Source organism: Kwoniella shandongensis, chromosome 11 (genome assembly GCF_008629635.2).
Source record: "Kwoniella shandongensis chromosome 11, complete sequence".
NCBI classification, from domain to species: domain Eukaryota; kingdom Fungi; phylum Basidiomycota; class Tremellomycetes; order Tremellales; family Cryptococcaceae; genus Kwoniella; species Kwoniella shandongensis.
Window position 1 is genome coordinate 527365 of NC_089297.1, and position 15623 is coordinate 542987.

General features: G+C 47.6%; 4 protein-coding genes across 4 annotated transcripts; 2 read left to right on the top strand and 2 right to left on the bottom strand.

Annotated features, from left to right (window-relative positions):
- Positions 1–193: 193 nt before the first annotated feature.
- On the top strand, positions 194–1607 carry CI109_106065 (thymidylate synthase; the record flags this gene model as incomplete). Its single annotated transcript, XM_032005037.1, has 4 exons — positions 194–242; positions 456–932; positions 1112–1536; positions 1602–1607. 4 exons carry the CDS (start codon positions 194–196, stop codon positions 1605–1607), a joined length of 957 nt encoding a protein of 318 aa, XP_031860549.1.
- Positions 1608–1802: 195 nt separating this feature from the next.
- On the bottom strand, positions 1803–4798 carry CI109_106066 (uncharacterized protein; the record flags this gene model as incomplete). The annotated part of the gene is made up of 10 exons (XM_032005036.1): positions 1803–1869; positions 1927–1954; positions 2018–2192; positions 2248–2322; positions 2384–2466; positions 2523–2752; positions 2816–3146; positions 3207–3281; positions 3353–4719; positions 4776–4798. The coding sequence occupies 10 exons, from the start codon at positions 4796–4798 to the stop codon at positions 1803–1805; spliced, it is 2454 nt and encodes an 817-aa protein (XP_031860548.1).
- A 368-nt stretch (positions 4799–5166) lies between these two features.
- Positions 5167–7183, top strand: CI109_106067 (uncharacterized protein; the record flags this gene model as incomplete). The annotated part of the gene is made up of 6 exons (XM_032005035.1): positions 5167–5351; positions 5425–5612; positions 5670–5749; positions 5810–6559; positions 6612–6887; positions 6950–7183. 6 exons carry the CDS (start codon positions 5167–5169, stop codon positions 7181–7183), a joined length of 1713 nt encoding a protein of 570 aa, XP_031860547.1.
- A 258-nt stretch (positions 7184–7441) lies between these two features.
- On the bottom strand, positions 7442–8159 carry CI109_106068 (uncharacterized protein; the record flags this gene model as incomplete). Its single annotated transcript, XM_032005034.1, has 3 exons — positions 7442–7651; positions 7728–7895; positions 7965–8159. The coding sequence occupies 3 exons, from the start codon at positions 8157–8159 to the stop codon at positions 7442–7444; spliced, it is 573 nt and encodes a 190-aa protein (XP_031860546.1).
- Between the last annotated feature and the right edge of the window lie 7464 nt (positions 8160–15623).

Below are 15623 nucleotides of genomic sequence, written 5' to 3' on the forward strand. Positions count from 1 at the left end.
GCGAAGCTGCAGAACGTAAGAAATGCCACATAGCTGGGTACGCCATCGCCACCTTGTCATTCGACGCGATTTTGCCAACGTTTAGGTGATGTTTTGGCGACGCGTCGGATTTCAGTGATTTCTCCATTCTACCATTACTCTGCGCAGAAACAATATCATTACTCAGACCTTCCCTTCGAATTGACTAGACAAGATGCCGACAGCTGTTGCTCAGACTAAGGAGAGGGCGAATCCCGATCACGGTGAGTTGTAGTCATCTAACACCCTGCCTGTTCTCTAGCCTCCCAGAGCGAACGAGCTCGATCCATTCCCCGACTGTCTCTGCTTGTCGCAATTGTCTCCTCCCACCACCTCAGACCGCGACGTCGTCGCGAGTCACACCACTATACTATAGTCTCCATCCGGCCGAGGTGTCTTATGTAGCGCAATGCTGATACCCTTCTTGGCGCCATTAGAGGAATACCAATATCTCGATCTGATCTCACGTATCATCTCGACTGGCCAAGCCCGACCCGACCGAACTGGTACTGGTACACTCGCCCTCTTCGCTCCTCCCTCCTTACGTTTCTCCCTCGCCAACTCCACCTTACCTCTCTTGACGACTAAACGCGTTTTCTTACGTGGGGTGATAGCCGAATTATTATGGTTCGTAGCCGGTTCTACAGACGCCAAATTACTCTCTGATCAAGGTGTCAATATCTGGGATGGGAATGGATCGAAAGAATTCTTGGAGAAAGTTGGACTGGGACATAGACGGGAAGGTGATCTGGGACCTGTGTACGGGTTTCAATGGAGACATTTTGGTGCGGAATATACGGATGCGGATGGTGATTATGAGGGAAAGGGAGTAGATCAGTTGAAAGAGGTCATTTGGAAAATCAAGAACAATCCGATGGATAGGAGGATTGTGTTGAGCGCTTGGAACCCGAAAGGTGAGTGGGGTGGTCTCGTTTCTCGACTTTTGTTCCCCAGTTCTCTGGCGAGCGAAGAGTTCGGAAAAAGTGAAGCCAGAAATGGCCAGCTCGCGACCGTTATCGTCTACTTCCACTTGCAAGTATAGTATGTGAAATTGTGCTAACGAGAACTGCGTTTCGTCGCTCGCCGCTCACAGACCTCCCACTCATGGCCCTACCCCCCTGCCACATGTTCTGTCAATTCTTCGTCACCCTCCCCGACCCTACACCAGAAGGCGTCCCGGCTCAAAAACCCAAATTATCATGTTTGATGTATCAACGATCATGCGATCTCGGCCTTGGTATCCCATTCAATATCGCCTCATACTCCCTTCTCACACATATGATCGCCCTCGTCACAGATACAGAACCGCACGAATTCATCTTACAAATGGGTGACGCGCACGTTTATAGAGATCATGTGGAACCTCTTAAAACTCAATTGGAGAGAGAACCGAGAGATTTCCCAACCTTGAAATTTAACAGAAGTAAAGAGGAGATTGGGGATATAGATGGGTTCAAAGTGGACGATTTCATAGTGGAGGGTTATAAGCCTTGGGGAAAGATCGAGATGAAGATGTCGGTAAGTGGAAAGCATCACATCAATTTGTAAGAAGAAGTTGCCAACTGACAGCGACACTATTATAGGCTTAATCTGTTATGCCACTCTCCGCTCGCCAGTCCGTTGGTATTTTGCCACGAAGCCGAGGCCCTCCTTCTATGCCGGTGTTCAATCCTTCAGTACCATATACCCGCATGCTGCGCCCTTTCATGCTATCCATGCATCTTAATAACATATATACAACAACAAAACGAACAGGTATCACGCCCAGCAGTCACATTTTCTATCTATCTCCTTGAAGCAGGACGAGCTGGCGGTAACATCGATGTTCTGTCCGAAGTGTACGATTTCATCCTAGACTTGCGGCATCAGCTGCGTATCTCGGTACACCGCTACTAGTCTACCACTTACAATTGCCTGATCGTGGACACAATATCCGCTGTAAATAACAATAAATCAGCCTTCGCTTCGCCGGCGGAATCTTCCACTTCTTACTACTCACCAGCCTGTCTTTGATTCTCTGCCTCAAACTCATATCTCTTCTGCGCGCCTTCTCGCCACACATTGATCTTGAACCCTCCCGCTCTGCCTGTCAACTTGCACGACGCAACGAGGGTGATGTGGAAGGAAGTGGTCTTCATCGAATCGAAGAACGCCCGTGATTCCGATGGCATGATCTGGGTTTTGAGCGAAAATCAGCTTTAGCCTTGAAGGGTGAGACGCCAAACTCACATGGATGTAGTCTCCGTCAATGGCCAGCACACGCTCATGACGACCAATTGCGATCTTCCTTTGCACGGTGAATTTCTGGGGTGGGGAAATGGTCAGCTGGGCGGAATGGGATAGTCAGTCACAAGCGGTAGCTCACCTTGTATGTTTGAGAGAAGTCAGCAAGACCTGGACCGAATCTCTGTATCGGTGCCGGTTCTGATTGTCTTTTGAAGATGGAAGCTGTTACAAGGTGACATAAGTGCTGGTCTCATCGCCTGCACCGCCAAGGTACTCACCACTCGGATCTCCTCCTCGACGATCATCTATTCTCAGACCATGCTCTACGGCCCACTGTCTTCTGACTAGCGCCAGATCCGTCCTGCCCTCCAGACTCGCTACCGTCCTGTCTAGTGGTAGAGCCAATGTTAGATCGGCAAGACATAAGACCCAGTCCGTTGCTGGCATTTGTAACCGCTTTTTCTTGCAAAGGACTTCCGTCAAATCGGCAATGTACATATCAGATGGCCTGCAGTGGGCAAGTCAGCACTTCTTGATTTGCCACAGAAATCGCAGTAGGCAAGCGACATACACGTTGATTGTTGTGGTGAAATGCACGTCGGCACTTGCCGTGACTCGGACCTTGAGTCTTACAACATCGCTACTTGTCGAGCTTAGGCCTAGACTGCCCTTCATTGCAGTCGAGCTCAAGCTGGGGCCAGCCACAGATCCCAGAGGTGTATGCTCAGATGACGAGAAAGATGAAGCAGCACTACCGCCGCCACCTCCGCCGCCGGTTGGGATAGCCAGATTCGAGCGGTTTGCATTATTCGGAACAACAGAGGGCCTTGATGCTTTGGGTGCGGCAAGGATACGTGAAGGTCGTCGTGGGATCTGGGCAGCTTTGGCGGCGTTTTGACGGACTGACGGAGTAGACACATGAGTGAGTGTTCGGCGGTCTGAAGGCAGGGGGAGGGACTCACTTTGGGTCTCGGTGGCCTCAACAATGGCGAATTGCCCGTATGAGAATTTTGAGATCTGACTTTCCCGATCCAGCGCTGCGCCGTAATATAATCAGCGTTGCAAGTCCCTCGCGGGAACATATTCGTTAGCTATGTCAGTCACTCACGAGGGAAGTCCTCATCCACCTCTCCATCATCTTCCACTATTCTCAAACCCCATCCGACAGTTGTCCAACTGTCATCGTTTTCCATCTCACTGAGCGGTGGTGATCTCCCTTCCTCCCAGTACTTCCAGAGCCCATATCCTGTGACTTCCTCGACTGTTGCGTCCTTCCTGACCTTGCCTACAATAGGTTGAGTAGGGTTCGTTGAGTGCGGGAAATACAGCTCGAGTGGAACTGAGGGAAGGTTCGGAGGTGCCGCGACCGTCGCATACAGCGAGTAGAACGGATTGACAGGTGCGTTCGACATCGGTGGAGGAGAGTCGGAGGAAGACGAAGTGGAGACCAGGTGCGGGACATGTTTGTTCAACGCGGCTGTGAGTGCTGACGGCTTCGGAGGAGCAGAGTCGACGACGATAGGTGCGAAGTCCAGCTGTACTCCTTCGAACGTATCTGTTGATTCGCGTCTGGACTGGGGGATCGCGCTTGCCTCTCGCTGTCCCTGGGCTCTCGCATGATCCGCGCCCTCCGCTTCTTCCTCTTCATCCACGTCGCTACCTTCGTCTACCAAAGCACCGGCCATTCGATCAACTTCACCGGTGGTCACTCCAAGATCACTTGGACCCCCTAATCCCATCGAGCTGTCATCCATCTCGTATCCTGCTCCTGGCGTGATCTGAGCAGCTGGGTCGGTATCTTCGTTTGAGATCACGCTGCTGCTCAACGCTCTCTCGAGCAAGCTGACTCCCCCGGCTCCTCCAGCACCTAGCCCTCGTCCAGAGGTCAGCATGCTCAAGCCAGTCTTCATCGACGTTGATGGTCCAATCGGTTGTAAGCCCAACGGTACGGGTGCAGGAGCTGAATCTGCACGAGGTCTACCAGAAGGTGAGAAGAACCCATTATCCATTGTTGGGGTTCGAGTAGTCGGTGTTTTCTCTGTCCCAGGCGATAACGGTGTAGCTCCGATGACTGATGAGGATGAGTTGGCTCGATAAGCAGTTCGTGCAGCTTGAGCTCGTCGATTCTCTCCCGCTTGTACGGTTCTCCCTGACACTCTTATCCCTGCACCTCCTGTCCGACCGGGTCCCATAATCGTTTGAGTGTAATTCAATCCCCCACCACCGCCCGCTCCTGTCCGTTCCCGACCGTTGAGACGAGCCAGTCGAGGAGCTTCATTGCCTGACAAGTAAGATGGTTCGGGTGGAGGAGAGTCCAAAGCACGCTTGATCTCGGGCCATCTGTCAATGTCTGACAGGCCAGACGCGTTGATGTAAGGGTTAAGAGCAAAGGAGGGATCGAGTGAAATGATACGAGGAGATAACGGGTCGTCGGTGGTTCGGAGTGATGAGAGGCGGATGGCTTGGAGCATATAGCTGCGACTGTGTAAGCATTGCGCGAGCCAGTAAGTCGGGGAGGAAGGACGACTCACTCGACATCTGATATCATAGCCATCTTGATAAATGTATCCGTAGGATCATCGCTCGCGTGATGTGATGAGTACCGCGTCTGTGAAGGAATCTCCGCTCCGGATCCTCGTGATGTAGAATCTATCCGTCTGCCTTAGATCTGATATCTGATGAAAGATGTTGATCAGTCTCTCCTTTCAACGCTTCAATGCTTCTAAGCCTTCGAGGTTCGGAGACCCCGCAGCAAAACGAGGGTCATTAAATGGGAGGGAGAAAGAAAAGTTGCACAAGGTGATAATCACTCCCCACGTGGCTGAGGTTTCAAGATTTCAGAATTCATGTCCACAACTTTTTCAAACATCAAACTTGCTCTATCCTCTTTCCGCTCAACGTGATCAGCTAGACGCATCAACAATGTCTGGTACACTGATCTCATCCCTAGTATGGGTGCCTCGAGGGAGGTCGGCGCCCCAACCGAAGAAGTACACGATTGACGAGGAAGAGCTCGAGCGAGTGGGCAAACTTGGAGGTCCCGGTGTGTTAGAGAAGTTGAGAGAGGAGATGGAAGGAATGGACGTCGGCGAGGGAGACTGGGAAGAGTAAGTAGCAGTTCGACGAACGGAGTGCATCTTGCATCTTCACGTGTACTGATGGCTGTTTTTATGTCGCCAGTGTTGAGGCAGAAGCCGAAGACGACGATGAGGACTCAGAAGATGGAGAAGATGGAGAAGCTGAAACGGCCGAGGCAGACGAAGATGTCAAGATGGACGAAGACCCAAAACCTGCAGCACCCTCAGATCCCAACGATCTGTCAGCATTCAAAATGGACGAATATGATCAAGAAGAGTCAAAGGGTGTCGGTGAGTTGTTATACTGACTCTGCCGTGTGGGGTCGTGGCTAATTTCCACCTTTCCAGCTATGGGTGCGTTTGCCAACGTCAAGGGATTGACGTTTTACCGCGATAACAATGAGGATCCATACATCACACTGAAGGAGGTGAGTCGGGCGGGTTTTGATGACTCTGCGAGGCTTTCATTGACAAGACTGCTGAGATAGGACGACGAAGAGCTCGAGCGAGAAGAGCTAGCACTTCTCCCCACCGACTCCATGATTGTCAGCGCACGAACCACCTCCGACCTTTCCTCCCTTGACTTCCATGCCTACTCCGACGTCGACGAGAACCTTTGGGCACATCACGATCTCATGCTTCCCGCTTTTCCCCTTTGCGTTGAATGGCTCGACTTCCCCGGTCCTTCTAAATCCGACTCACCTCAAGCAGGCAGTTATATCGCTGTTGGAAGCTTTGATCCATCAATCGAAATTTGGGATGCCGACATGGTCGATGGACTGTACCCTCACGCTATCTTGGGTCCTTCGCCATCTCTCGAAAAGCCGGAAGCGAAGCCTTTGGGAACTGGCAAGAAGAAGAGAAAGCAGCTTGTGCAGCCCTCAGCTAACGCCCAATACCACGTTCAACCCGTTTTGTCGCTCTCATGGACACCAAACCACCGAAATCTGTTGTTGTCAGGATCAGCCGATGGAACAATTAAGCTGTGGGACTTGAACCAGGAATCGCCGATGCCAGCGTTGAGAAGTTGGGACAAGGTGCATGGTGGAGAGAAGGTGCAGGCGGTTGAGTGGAACAAGACCACAACAGCTGAGATGAATAAGGCGGTCTTGAGTGCTGGTTGGGACAGGACAGTGAAAGTGTGGGATAGCAGAGCGGTGGACGATGCTATCGGTGTGAAGGTGGCCAGCGATGTTGAGTGTGTCAGATGGGACCCGTGGGAGCCTACCTCGTTCTTCGTGAGTCGATTTTATCACTTTGATCATGAGGGGAATACTAACAATTTGACAGGTCTCACTCGAGAACGGTCTCATCCTCGCATACGACTCCCGAACATTGTCATCTTCCAAGTCAGGACCATTGGCTCCTGCTCAAGCCAAATATACCCTTTCCGCGCACGACGGTGCGGCTTCAGCACTCGACATCAACCCACATATCAGAGGTTGTATCGCTACAGGTGGTATGGACAAGATGGTCAAGGTGTGGAACATCCTGGATGAGGAGACCGAGGGTGTGAAGGGACGAAAGAGAGAGATCAGCTTGGCTACATCTCGAGACCTGGGATTGGTATGTCGAGCACTCCTTTCTCTAAATCCAGGCGTATATGCTGATCATAATCTCGGTGACAGGGTAAAATTTTCACTGCAAGATGGTCACCAGACGCCGAATCTCCACTCGCTATCGCTGCGGCGGGATCAAAGGCTAACATCCAAGTTTGGGATGTCGCCTCCAACCCCGGTGCTAGAAAAGCGTTTGGCGAAAGACTTAGGAAACATGGTAGACAGTTGGGTGAGATCAAGAAGGGTGGCGGCGTCATCGCTGTGGACGGTGGCGAGGATGACGAGTCGGAAGATGAAGTGTAAGCTGGGCGCTGTGCTCAGTGCTGTCTGGTGGACAGCTGTGCACCGATTCAGAGAAGCTGTGTATACATGTATATGCACCTCGAGTCTTCGTGTCGCTATCTCTTGTAGCGGGCGTCACAATGAGAGCGCTCGGCAGTTTCGTTGACATGCACTCATTCTTGTTTGCAAGGGGGTCCTAACTACTCATGTACAATATCTCGGCGTCGCTCTATCCACATCCTGCATATCTCACCCGAATTCTCATTTCGTATCATTCCCTCAATCTTTGTAGTTGGGGTCGTTAGTCTCGTAAAAGCTGAGAAGTGCTTCCCGACAGACATGCATCTGTGCCGGGTCAGTTGTGGAATTGATGGACTTGATCCATTCCTCCTCTAGTTTAGGATTGGCTACCAAAGATGAGAACTTGTATGTCGTCCCATCAGGCATTTTTGCTGTATTTTCCTTGAGCAACCGCAAGGTCTCATGTTGCTGACAACAAGAACAGAAAAGTCAGTTGGTATGTTGCATGAAAATAAAAAGAAAAACAACAAAAGACTTGACATACCTCTTCAGTGAATTGGTATTCAGCTTCAGGAGGTGGAGACCCTTTCTCTGTCCCTGAATTCTCATTTTCCGCCCATCCATTAAACTCACGGTCGCTGTTGTCAATGTAGTAATAGGTCCCGTCAGCAGCAACAACGTTGGAATTGGCAGACTCATCCATGAAGCTGTTCTGTGGTAAGGGTCAGTACTCACTGACTAGCAACTACTTTTCACTCCACACCAAAGGCACCTCACTTACCTGTTGTTGGGTGGAGGTATTGACTTGATGTGCAGTTGAGGAGCTACCTCTATTGCGTCTCGAAGAAGAAGAGGAAGCAGTATGAGCATGATACTCGGAATCTTTGATTTTCCTCTGATTTCTTCTTGATTTCTTTGAGGAAGTTTGGTCATCGTGGTGACTTGAGGTATGCGACGTCTTCTTCTCTCTGGGCATGGTGGGCTATTGTTGTATACTGTCAGTGCTTTGTTCATCTGTGAGAGGACATACCTGATATGTGTTCAGATAAGTAGGAGTGATAGGTAGTAAGTATTTGTCAAAATTGGAAGTGAATGTATGTTGTTGCAACAACAGGATTGGCCATTAGACACAGAACCAATTATATATCTTCAGAGGAGAGGGCAGCACTTCAGTACCATGAGTCCCACCTTTCAATAGCGTAAGAAGACATACCCCTTGGACTCCAAGGATCTCAAGGGGTCTCTTCATGTACAATCACTGAAAATCAAAGGATCAGATGTGCCTTCCTGAAACCCCCCTTGAATCAAAAGGGCATTGTGCTTCTTTTTCAGATATGAAACAAGAGGGATTGGTGTATTGACCAAAAAGGTCACCTCTCAGAAGGCCTTGGCTGCTTCCACCTCTTGCTACTGAGACCGTACTGAGTCCATACATCGGAGGTAATGCCTGAAGGGGTGGGAGTGTCAGGAGTGTCACACCTAACAACCAATGACACAATTTTGCCACACAGTGGGGGGTATCCAGCATCCCACCGGTATAGTGGGACGATATCAAAGTGACCACAGCATAACCATGCCTTGAACAACATAAGAGGATTGCAGAGAGAGGTTGGTTTGTGATATGACTATATCATGATGATTCAAGCACCTTGCATAATCCAAATGCTATGTAGATGAGAAAAATTAGCAACAGACCTTTACTTGAAACCTCTAGCTATAAAGGTCCATCATGTATCCTGGCTGTCACTGCCACAATCATCATGTGGAATCTTCCTGAGGATTTGACCACTGTTCTTGTTGCTCTTGTTGAAACGGTAGAACTTGTAGTCACCATTCAATGCACTATCATATTCCTGGGCCTACAATTAAAAATGTTACAGGTTAGTAGGATATCCCTCGTGTTAGATTGAAGTCGGCAGGAAGGATGTGAACATATAAAAGAATTGCACTCTCATTCTAGTACTGGTCTCCTTAATAGCTTCCAGGTTGAGTGTCTTACCCTGAACTTTCACTGTTGCTAACAACGACATTACTGAGCATTCAGTCATACCAAGGTCACAATCCCACTCAAGTTGTTTCCTTTGGGTTTCTCTTGACCCTGTGATTGCTACTGAGCTCCCTGTCCATTCCATCTAACTATCAGATCACTCTGGTGCACATCATTCAACCTCATTGTCATAGTGTGATAGGGCTATTTCAGTGAAGTCTCTGTAAGCCATCACCATTTTATTGTCATGTTATACTTGAAAATGAATCACAGCGCATGAAATCCTACAAGACATGTTGCTGTACCTTTATTTGTACATGTCTCTGTATGTTGTGCTGTAGAGAAGTACTGCAGACACATTGCTTAGTGAGGTGGCAAATATTCTCGGTGGCAAACAAGGTATAAATACCCCACCCCTTCTGTAGTCAGTTGTTAGTATCCCCAGTTATGGATCTCCATTTGAGTCTCACTCATACAGTCACACAGTTGGTCACAACCCAACAACTCTTGTCATCATCACTACCCCTGTCGTCACGTTGCCACCCTTGGCACTTATACCTGGGTCAATCATACAACAAGCCCGAAACACTGTCCTTTTCATTGGACACCTCCCGTATCCCTCCGTACCGGCGTGACAGTTGTGATACCAACTCCCAGTGACAATAAGTGGTGAATACGTCACCCCGTCTGTAGTCAGTTGTTAATTTCCCCAGTCATGAATCATCGATTTGTCTCGCTCAAACAGTCACACTGGCACACCGGTATAGAATATCCTCAGTCTATACAGCCAGAATTGGGAATTCTAGCAGAATCCCCATTATGGTGATGTTATGTCGTGATGCAAAGCTCAGATAGCATAGTTGGCCAGTGGCTAGGCAATGCGTCATTACAACATCCCACTGTGCCATTGTGACAGCTTTACAGTAATCACAGCAATAGTATACTTTGATAAAGTGGCCAGTTTATGAAAGCAGGTTGATTTGTGTTCTGGATTTTGCATATCACCTGTCATGACGAGTGAAGCACCTAGGACAAGCAGAATCTGTACAATGAGGATCAACCTCCATCACATGCTGCATTCAGTATAGACGTTTCAAGAGTAAACTCATATCCTGGCTTCCTAGCTAATGTAAGACCTGTCATCAAAATTGACGCAAGTCCCGGTCTGCATGCATGCGCATACCTGGAAACTACAAAAAGTGTTATGATTCAGTGAAGCCAAGTAAGCAAGTAAACAACACAGGTTTGTGAGTCTGTTATAACACATACCAGGTTTTGGTCTGCTTGATGAAGCTCAGAATCAGCAGGACCAGTCTCCCCTTGCTCATGATCACCGTCAAATCCATACATGCCTGATTGGCCCATGGTTGAAACTGATGGGCCCCAGACTGTGAATGGGTCACTCTCACCCTCCCATAAAAAAGGGTCAAGTGAAGACTCATAGTGGCCTTCTCCCAAGTCTGGTTGAGTGGACTGGTGAGTTGAGTCCTGGGTTGTAGCAGCAGATGAGGTATGTGCTTCACTGTGGCTTTTGCTCTACAATGAAAGTGAACAAAAATAGATTCAGTGTTGTGGTCAGGTCCCTCACACTAAAAGATGGTTTGCCTTACCTTCTCCTTTTTTTTAGAACTTCCCTTCTTGACCTTACCAACTTTGGAGGGTTTTTTGAAGGTCTTTGAGTGACCAGAGGTGGACTGGTTTTGCTTGCTGTTAGTGGACATGGTGTTCTAAGGGTGATAGTGTTTCAGATGTGATAACCTAGCTTGCAAACCAGACTTTCCGTTGATTGGTTGTGTAGTGGTTGTTTCCGGTTGGTTGTGAATTGATTCTGATTTGTGTAATAAACAAAAGTAGAATTCAGTTGCTGTATCTTGTCACTGCGGCCCTTCTTTATAGCATTATTGCCAGGAAAAGCAGCAACTTTGACCTGAACAATTTTTGAGACACCACATCAAAAGAGGTTGTTTGCCCATTGTGCTTACAATATCCCCAAGAACATGCAATATCCCCAAATATTGGATGACCTTCCCTAGATGGTGTGAAACACTGATGTCATTTGCACAATTTGATCAGTGTTATCCTTTATGTTCTGTAGAGCACAGATCAAAGGATAATACACATCCATTGTTGCTGCAGCCCCTGATATAGCCTCTCCATGATGAGAGTGTGTCACATCCAAGAAGTATGGAAATTGTCTGATACTTTTACAGGGCCAATAAAGCCCCATCCCTGCCTTGGAATCAAAGGAGTGATGCATGCTGGTATGTCAGAGGCTGGTCCGTTAACGGGCCTTAGCGGGGAATACGGGGTAGGAATAGCACAAAGTCCTATACCGAATTGTACGAGTCGAGTACCGAATGTATGAGACTTGGGGTTGATTAACAGATCGCTGTAGTGGTACCACAGTAGTGAACTAGACAGAGGAATATACATTCGTCACAGGAATAGCTATGTACAAGTCCTGTGCTCATGTATATAAGTACCAATGAGGCTACAAGAACCGTGGGAACGATTAGTCCGTCGAATCGGTCATCTCCTACGACGGCTGTCGCCGAACCGACTTCGAACTGGTTCCTGATGGATAACGAGTCGAACTATTCGGAGGCCGAGTTGAGGTGTCACGACATGAGTTGTTCGTTCCGTTGTACTGGGTCGTGACAAAGACTTATCTTTCAGAATTTGTGTAGTGTCTCAATTGGATGCATATGTGACAACATATCACCAAGCTAGTGGCTAATTACTGCTATCTGAGCTCTGCATCACACTATAAAAGGTCATGATGATCAGACTTCTGCTGTGCTGCCACTTCTGGCTATGTATTCCCAAGGATGTTGGTTGTGGTAGTTGTCATTTATGACAGTAAGTCAAGTTGGATTCATGGAGCATCAAAGTCTGACCACCTTGTTGGATTTGAAACCAGTTCGTTGATTCTCAAACAACAGATGTGCCCAGACCTGGTCAGCCAGCTGGTGGAGCATCAAGATTCCTTGAATATCAATACCTGACCCTTTTCCTTTCAGTCAAACATCTCCCCCTTATGTTTGACTCCCCCTTGATTTGTCAGCCCTGTATGAGTGGCCCAGCATCTCTTATCATTGTTCTTTGTCATTCTGATTTATACTAGTTGAATTTTTTCTTGTTGTTACCGATGACACCCAATGCTGCTCAATGATGTATCAAGCCTGAAACAGTGGCATCATTGCAGGACACCTTCCTTCACTCCAAACCAGTGTATGGCCATCAATCACATAAACATACTTCTGGTCACCACTTTCATCTTCACACAATATACACAAATTAATGCCACTACATAGTAAGCTGTCTGTGTCAATAACAAGAACCAGGTGTGATTCACCAAGTATGGAAGTCTGTGCGATCCTCCTCCTCAAGAACGGTTCCTTTCTTATATTCCTCTGTCAGATGCCCGTGGCCATCATCGGTACTGAAGACTTCATGCAATGAGCCAAAGCGGTGCTATGATAAAGGAATGAACCCAATTATCAATCATCCTGAACTGACGAGAGAAACTCTTCCATGACTTACAATTGAGTATGATGAGTCTGGAGATGTCCAAAAATCCACTCCACGATCCGTGTTGCTGTCAGTGTGTGATTCTGGGGCTTGAGGGGCCAAGTTGATCACTCTCATTGAGCCAGCGGCGGTTTGAAATTCAGGTTCAGACATGTCCTGATCAAGTGGCACCAGGTAGTTCTGCCCACTGGCTGCATCAGAACTTCCCCAGCTCTCATCTGGCTCCTGCTCCGAAAAAGTTTCGGGTTGTGCGTATGGATCCCAACCTTTGAGAGGGTCCACATTGCCAGGCTGATCCTAACGGTAGTCTTGAGGTCCCAACTGAGTGTGCATCTGATCACTTTGGGTCTCAAGATGCAGGTAGTCAGATGGTGATGACGCTCCTGCTTGGCTGTTTCCACTAAGGGCTTGGCCTAGGTTTGGAATCTGCCTCTAAAATAAACAGATCAACCGGTACAGTGAGTCTATCAGCTCATATTTTGAATGTGGGTACCAATAGAGATTCAGTCTCACTCTCTTGGAGTTGTCTTTCTTCGATTTGGTAACTCTGGAGTTGGTTGAGAGACCAGTGTTGGAGTTGTTGTGTTTGTGCTGGCCAGGCATTTTGTTCTAGGACAGAAAAAGCATTTAAGTCATAATAATTCAGCTCACAGAGTGTGCTTACTGTCATGAATGACAACTACCAAGACCAACATCCTCGGGTATATATAGCCAGAATTGGGAGGTTCAGCAGAATCCCGATTATCGTGACCTTTTATAGTGCGATGCGATGCTCGGATAGCGTAGTTGGCCACTGGCTAGGCAATGCGTTATTACACTAGTCAAACACACATGAATGGCCAGGTCTTCATGGTTATGGCAGTGCTACTATTACCTAAACTCATCAGTGTAGGACACAAGCATAGTATCTCCTGCAAGTAATTGACATCGCCCTGTCTATTTCTCTTCTCTTGTGCAGTGAAGCACTCTTTCTCATTGAACCCTGGGTAAACACTAGACCAGCTATATCTGCATTACATTTACATCATCTCTTACATTGCATGCATCAGACAGACAGCTACAAGCTTGTCTATCAGATACCCCTCTGAAAAATAGGCAACACATATCACAGAATAGCAGAAAAAATGACTATCAGCGGACATGCAACAGACTCAGACTTGACTAGTACTCTTGGTAGTTATGTGCTGCAACATCTTCTTCACATATATATCACCATACATATACATCCCTCCCTCTGACTGAGGAAAGCTATCTACATCTCCCTCCTCAGTGAATTCTCCCTGAACCTTGGCAACACATGGAATCATCCATGTGTCTGAATACACATCCATACCCCACAGATGCTGTTCAGATCATGTACTATCACGCGGGCGAGGAAGTGGCTTGTTGAGGGTGACATTGGTATTGCTTGCATTCAACTGCATGGATAGATAAGCGTTAGTGAACCCAGTTTTGGGGGGAAAAGACATCTGGTAATTGTAAGCACTTACAAGAACTGTGTCTGATGAAAGACCCCCATTCACAATGCCAAGTTTCTCAACCTGAGAAGATGTTGGCATGCTTGAACCAAGTGTCTTGTTTGTCAGTGAAGAGTTTTTCATATCCTGCAGCTCCTTGTCGTTTTGACTTATATCTTCTGAGAGGAAGTCATCTTTGTATTCTTTGACACCGTAAGGGTTCCAGCCTGAGCGGGTATTCCTGGAGTTTGTGCTGCTACTGCTGGTTTGGTTCTTGCTGTTGTTGCTGGACATGTTCTTCTACGTGTATCATGTTTCAATGAAGAACATCTAAAATGCAGACTGTGCTTACCTGATCTTTGAATGGTTGGTTGTTAGATGTTATGGTAAAGGATGCTAATTGAAAATGTTGAGTTATAAGTGAAAGTGAAAAGGTGGGATGGGTATCTCCAATCTCAATGCCCTCTTTATAGCTTGATGGTCAGACAAGCAAGTACTTGAACTAGCAAATCCTTTATCCACCCAGATCAAAAGACTTGCATATCCCTTGTCCAAAATATCATTGGGGGTTTGTGTAACATCCTCAAAAATGTGCAAGATTTCCCCACGTAAAACCAGGTCAAACAATCACTCCCTTTGCACTAATCTCCAACTGGTCTTCCAACTGCTCTCTCTTCTCTGATTTACATCACTTGGTCTTCTTGCTTGGCTAAGCAGAAATGTGTGTGTATGTCATGACGGTCACTGCCACATACATCACGTGACCTACAAGATCCCGACGCACTCTCCGCACTACTCGCTATTCTTGTCGAACTCGTAGAACTTCATTCAACGAACCCATCTCTTATTCGGTCTAATTCGACGAACTCGCCGAGTTGTAGAATATCGCTCAACGTAGATGGACGGATGGATGGATGGATATATAGGAGAATGGCTATTCTCATCTTTTGTACTCTTTTCCTTAGTGATTTCCCGATTGAAAGTCATACACCGTACCTTCGCTATCGCTCTTGACGATATCACTTAGCCTTCAGTCAGTCCAAGGCCACAACGCTCATCCTGAGGTTGTTCTCTTCGGATTCTCGTCGTTCTCGTCATTCTCGCTGAGTATCTCGTCCATCTCGTCATTATAGTTGACGCCTTTGGCGAATATCACTCAACCTTGTCTCCGTGGTGTGATAGGGCTTCATTGACTGAAGCCTCTGTTGATCATCGTGACAGTGTAGCAGTGCAAAAAGGATGGAATGGGATGTGAAACAACATACGTTCTGATAGACTGTGATGTCATAGCTGCAAACTTGCTGCATGTCTCAATAGCAAAGTTCCCTTGAGGAGACCACTCAGTTTTTTGACTCTGACAGATATGCAATTACCCAAGTCATCTCACTGCTTCAATCGTTTGTGTTCCCACTATGAAGGGTTGCCACGCTGTGTCACCGTTGTTTTATGCCACGTGTAACGATAT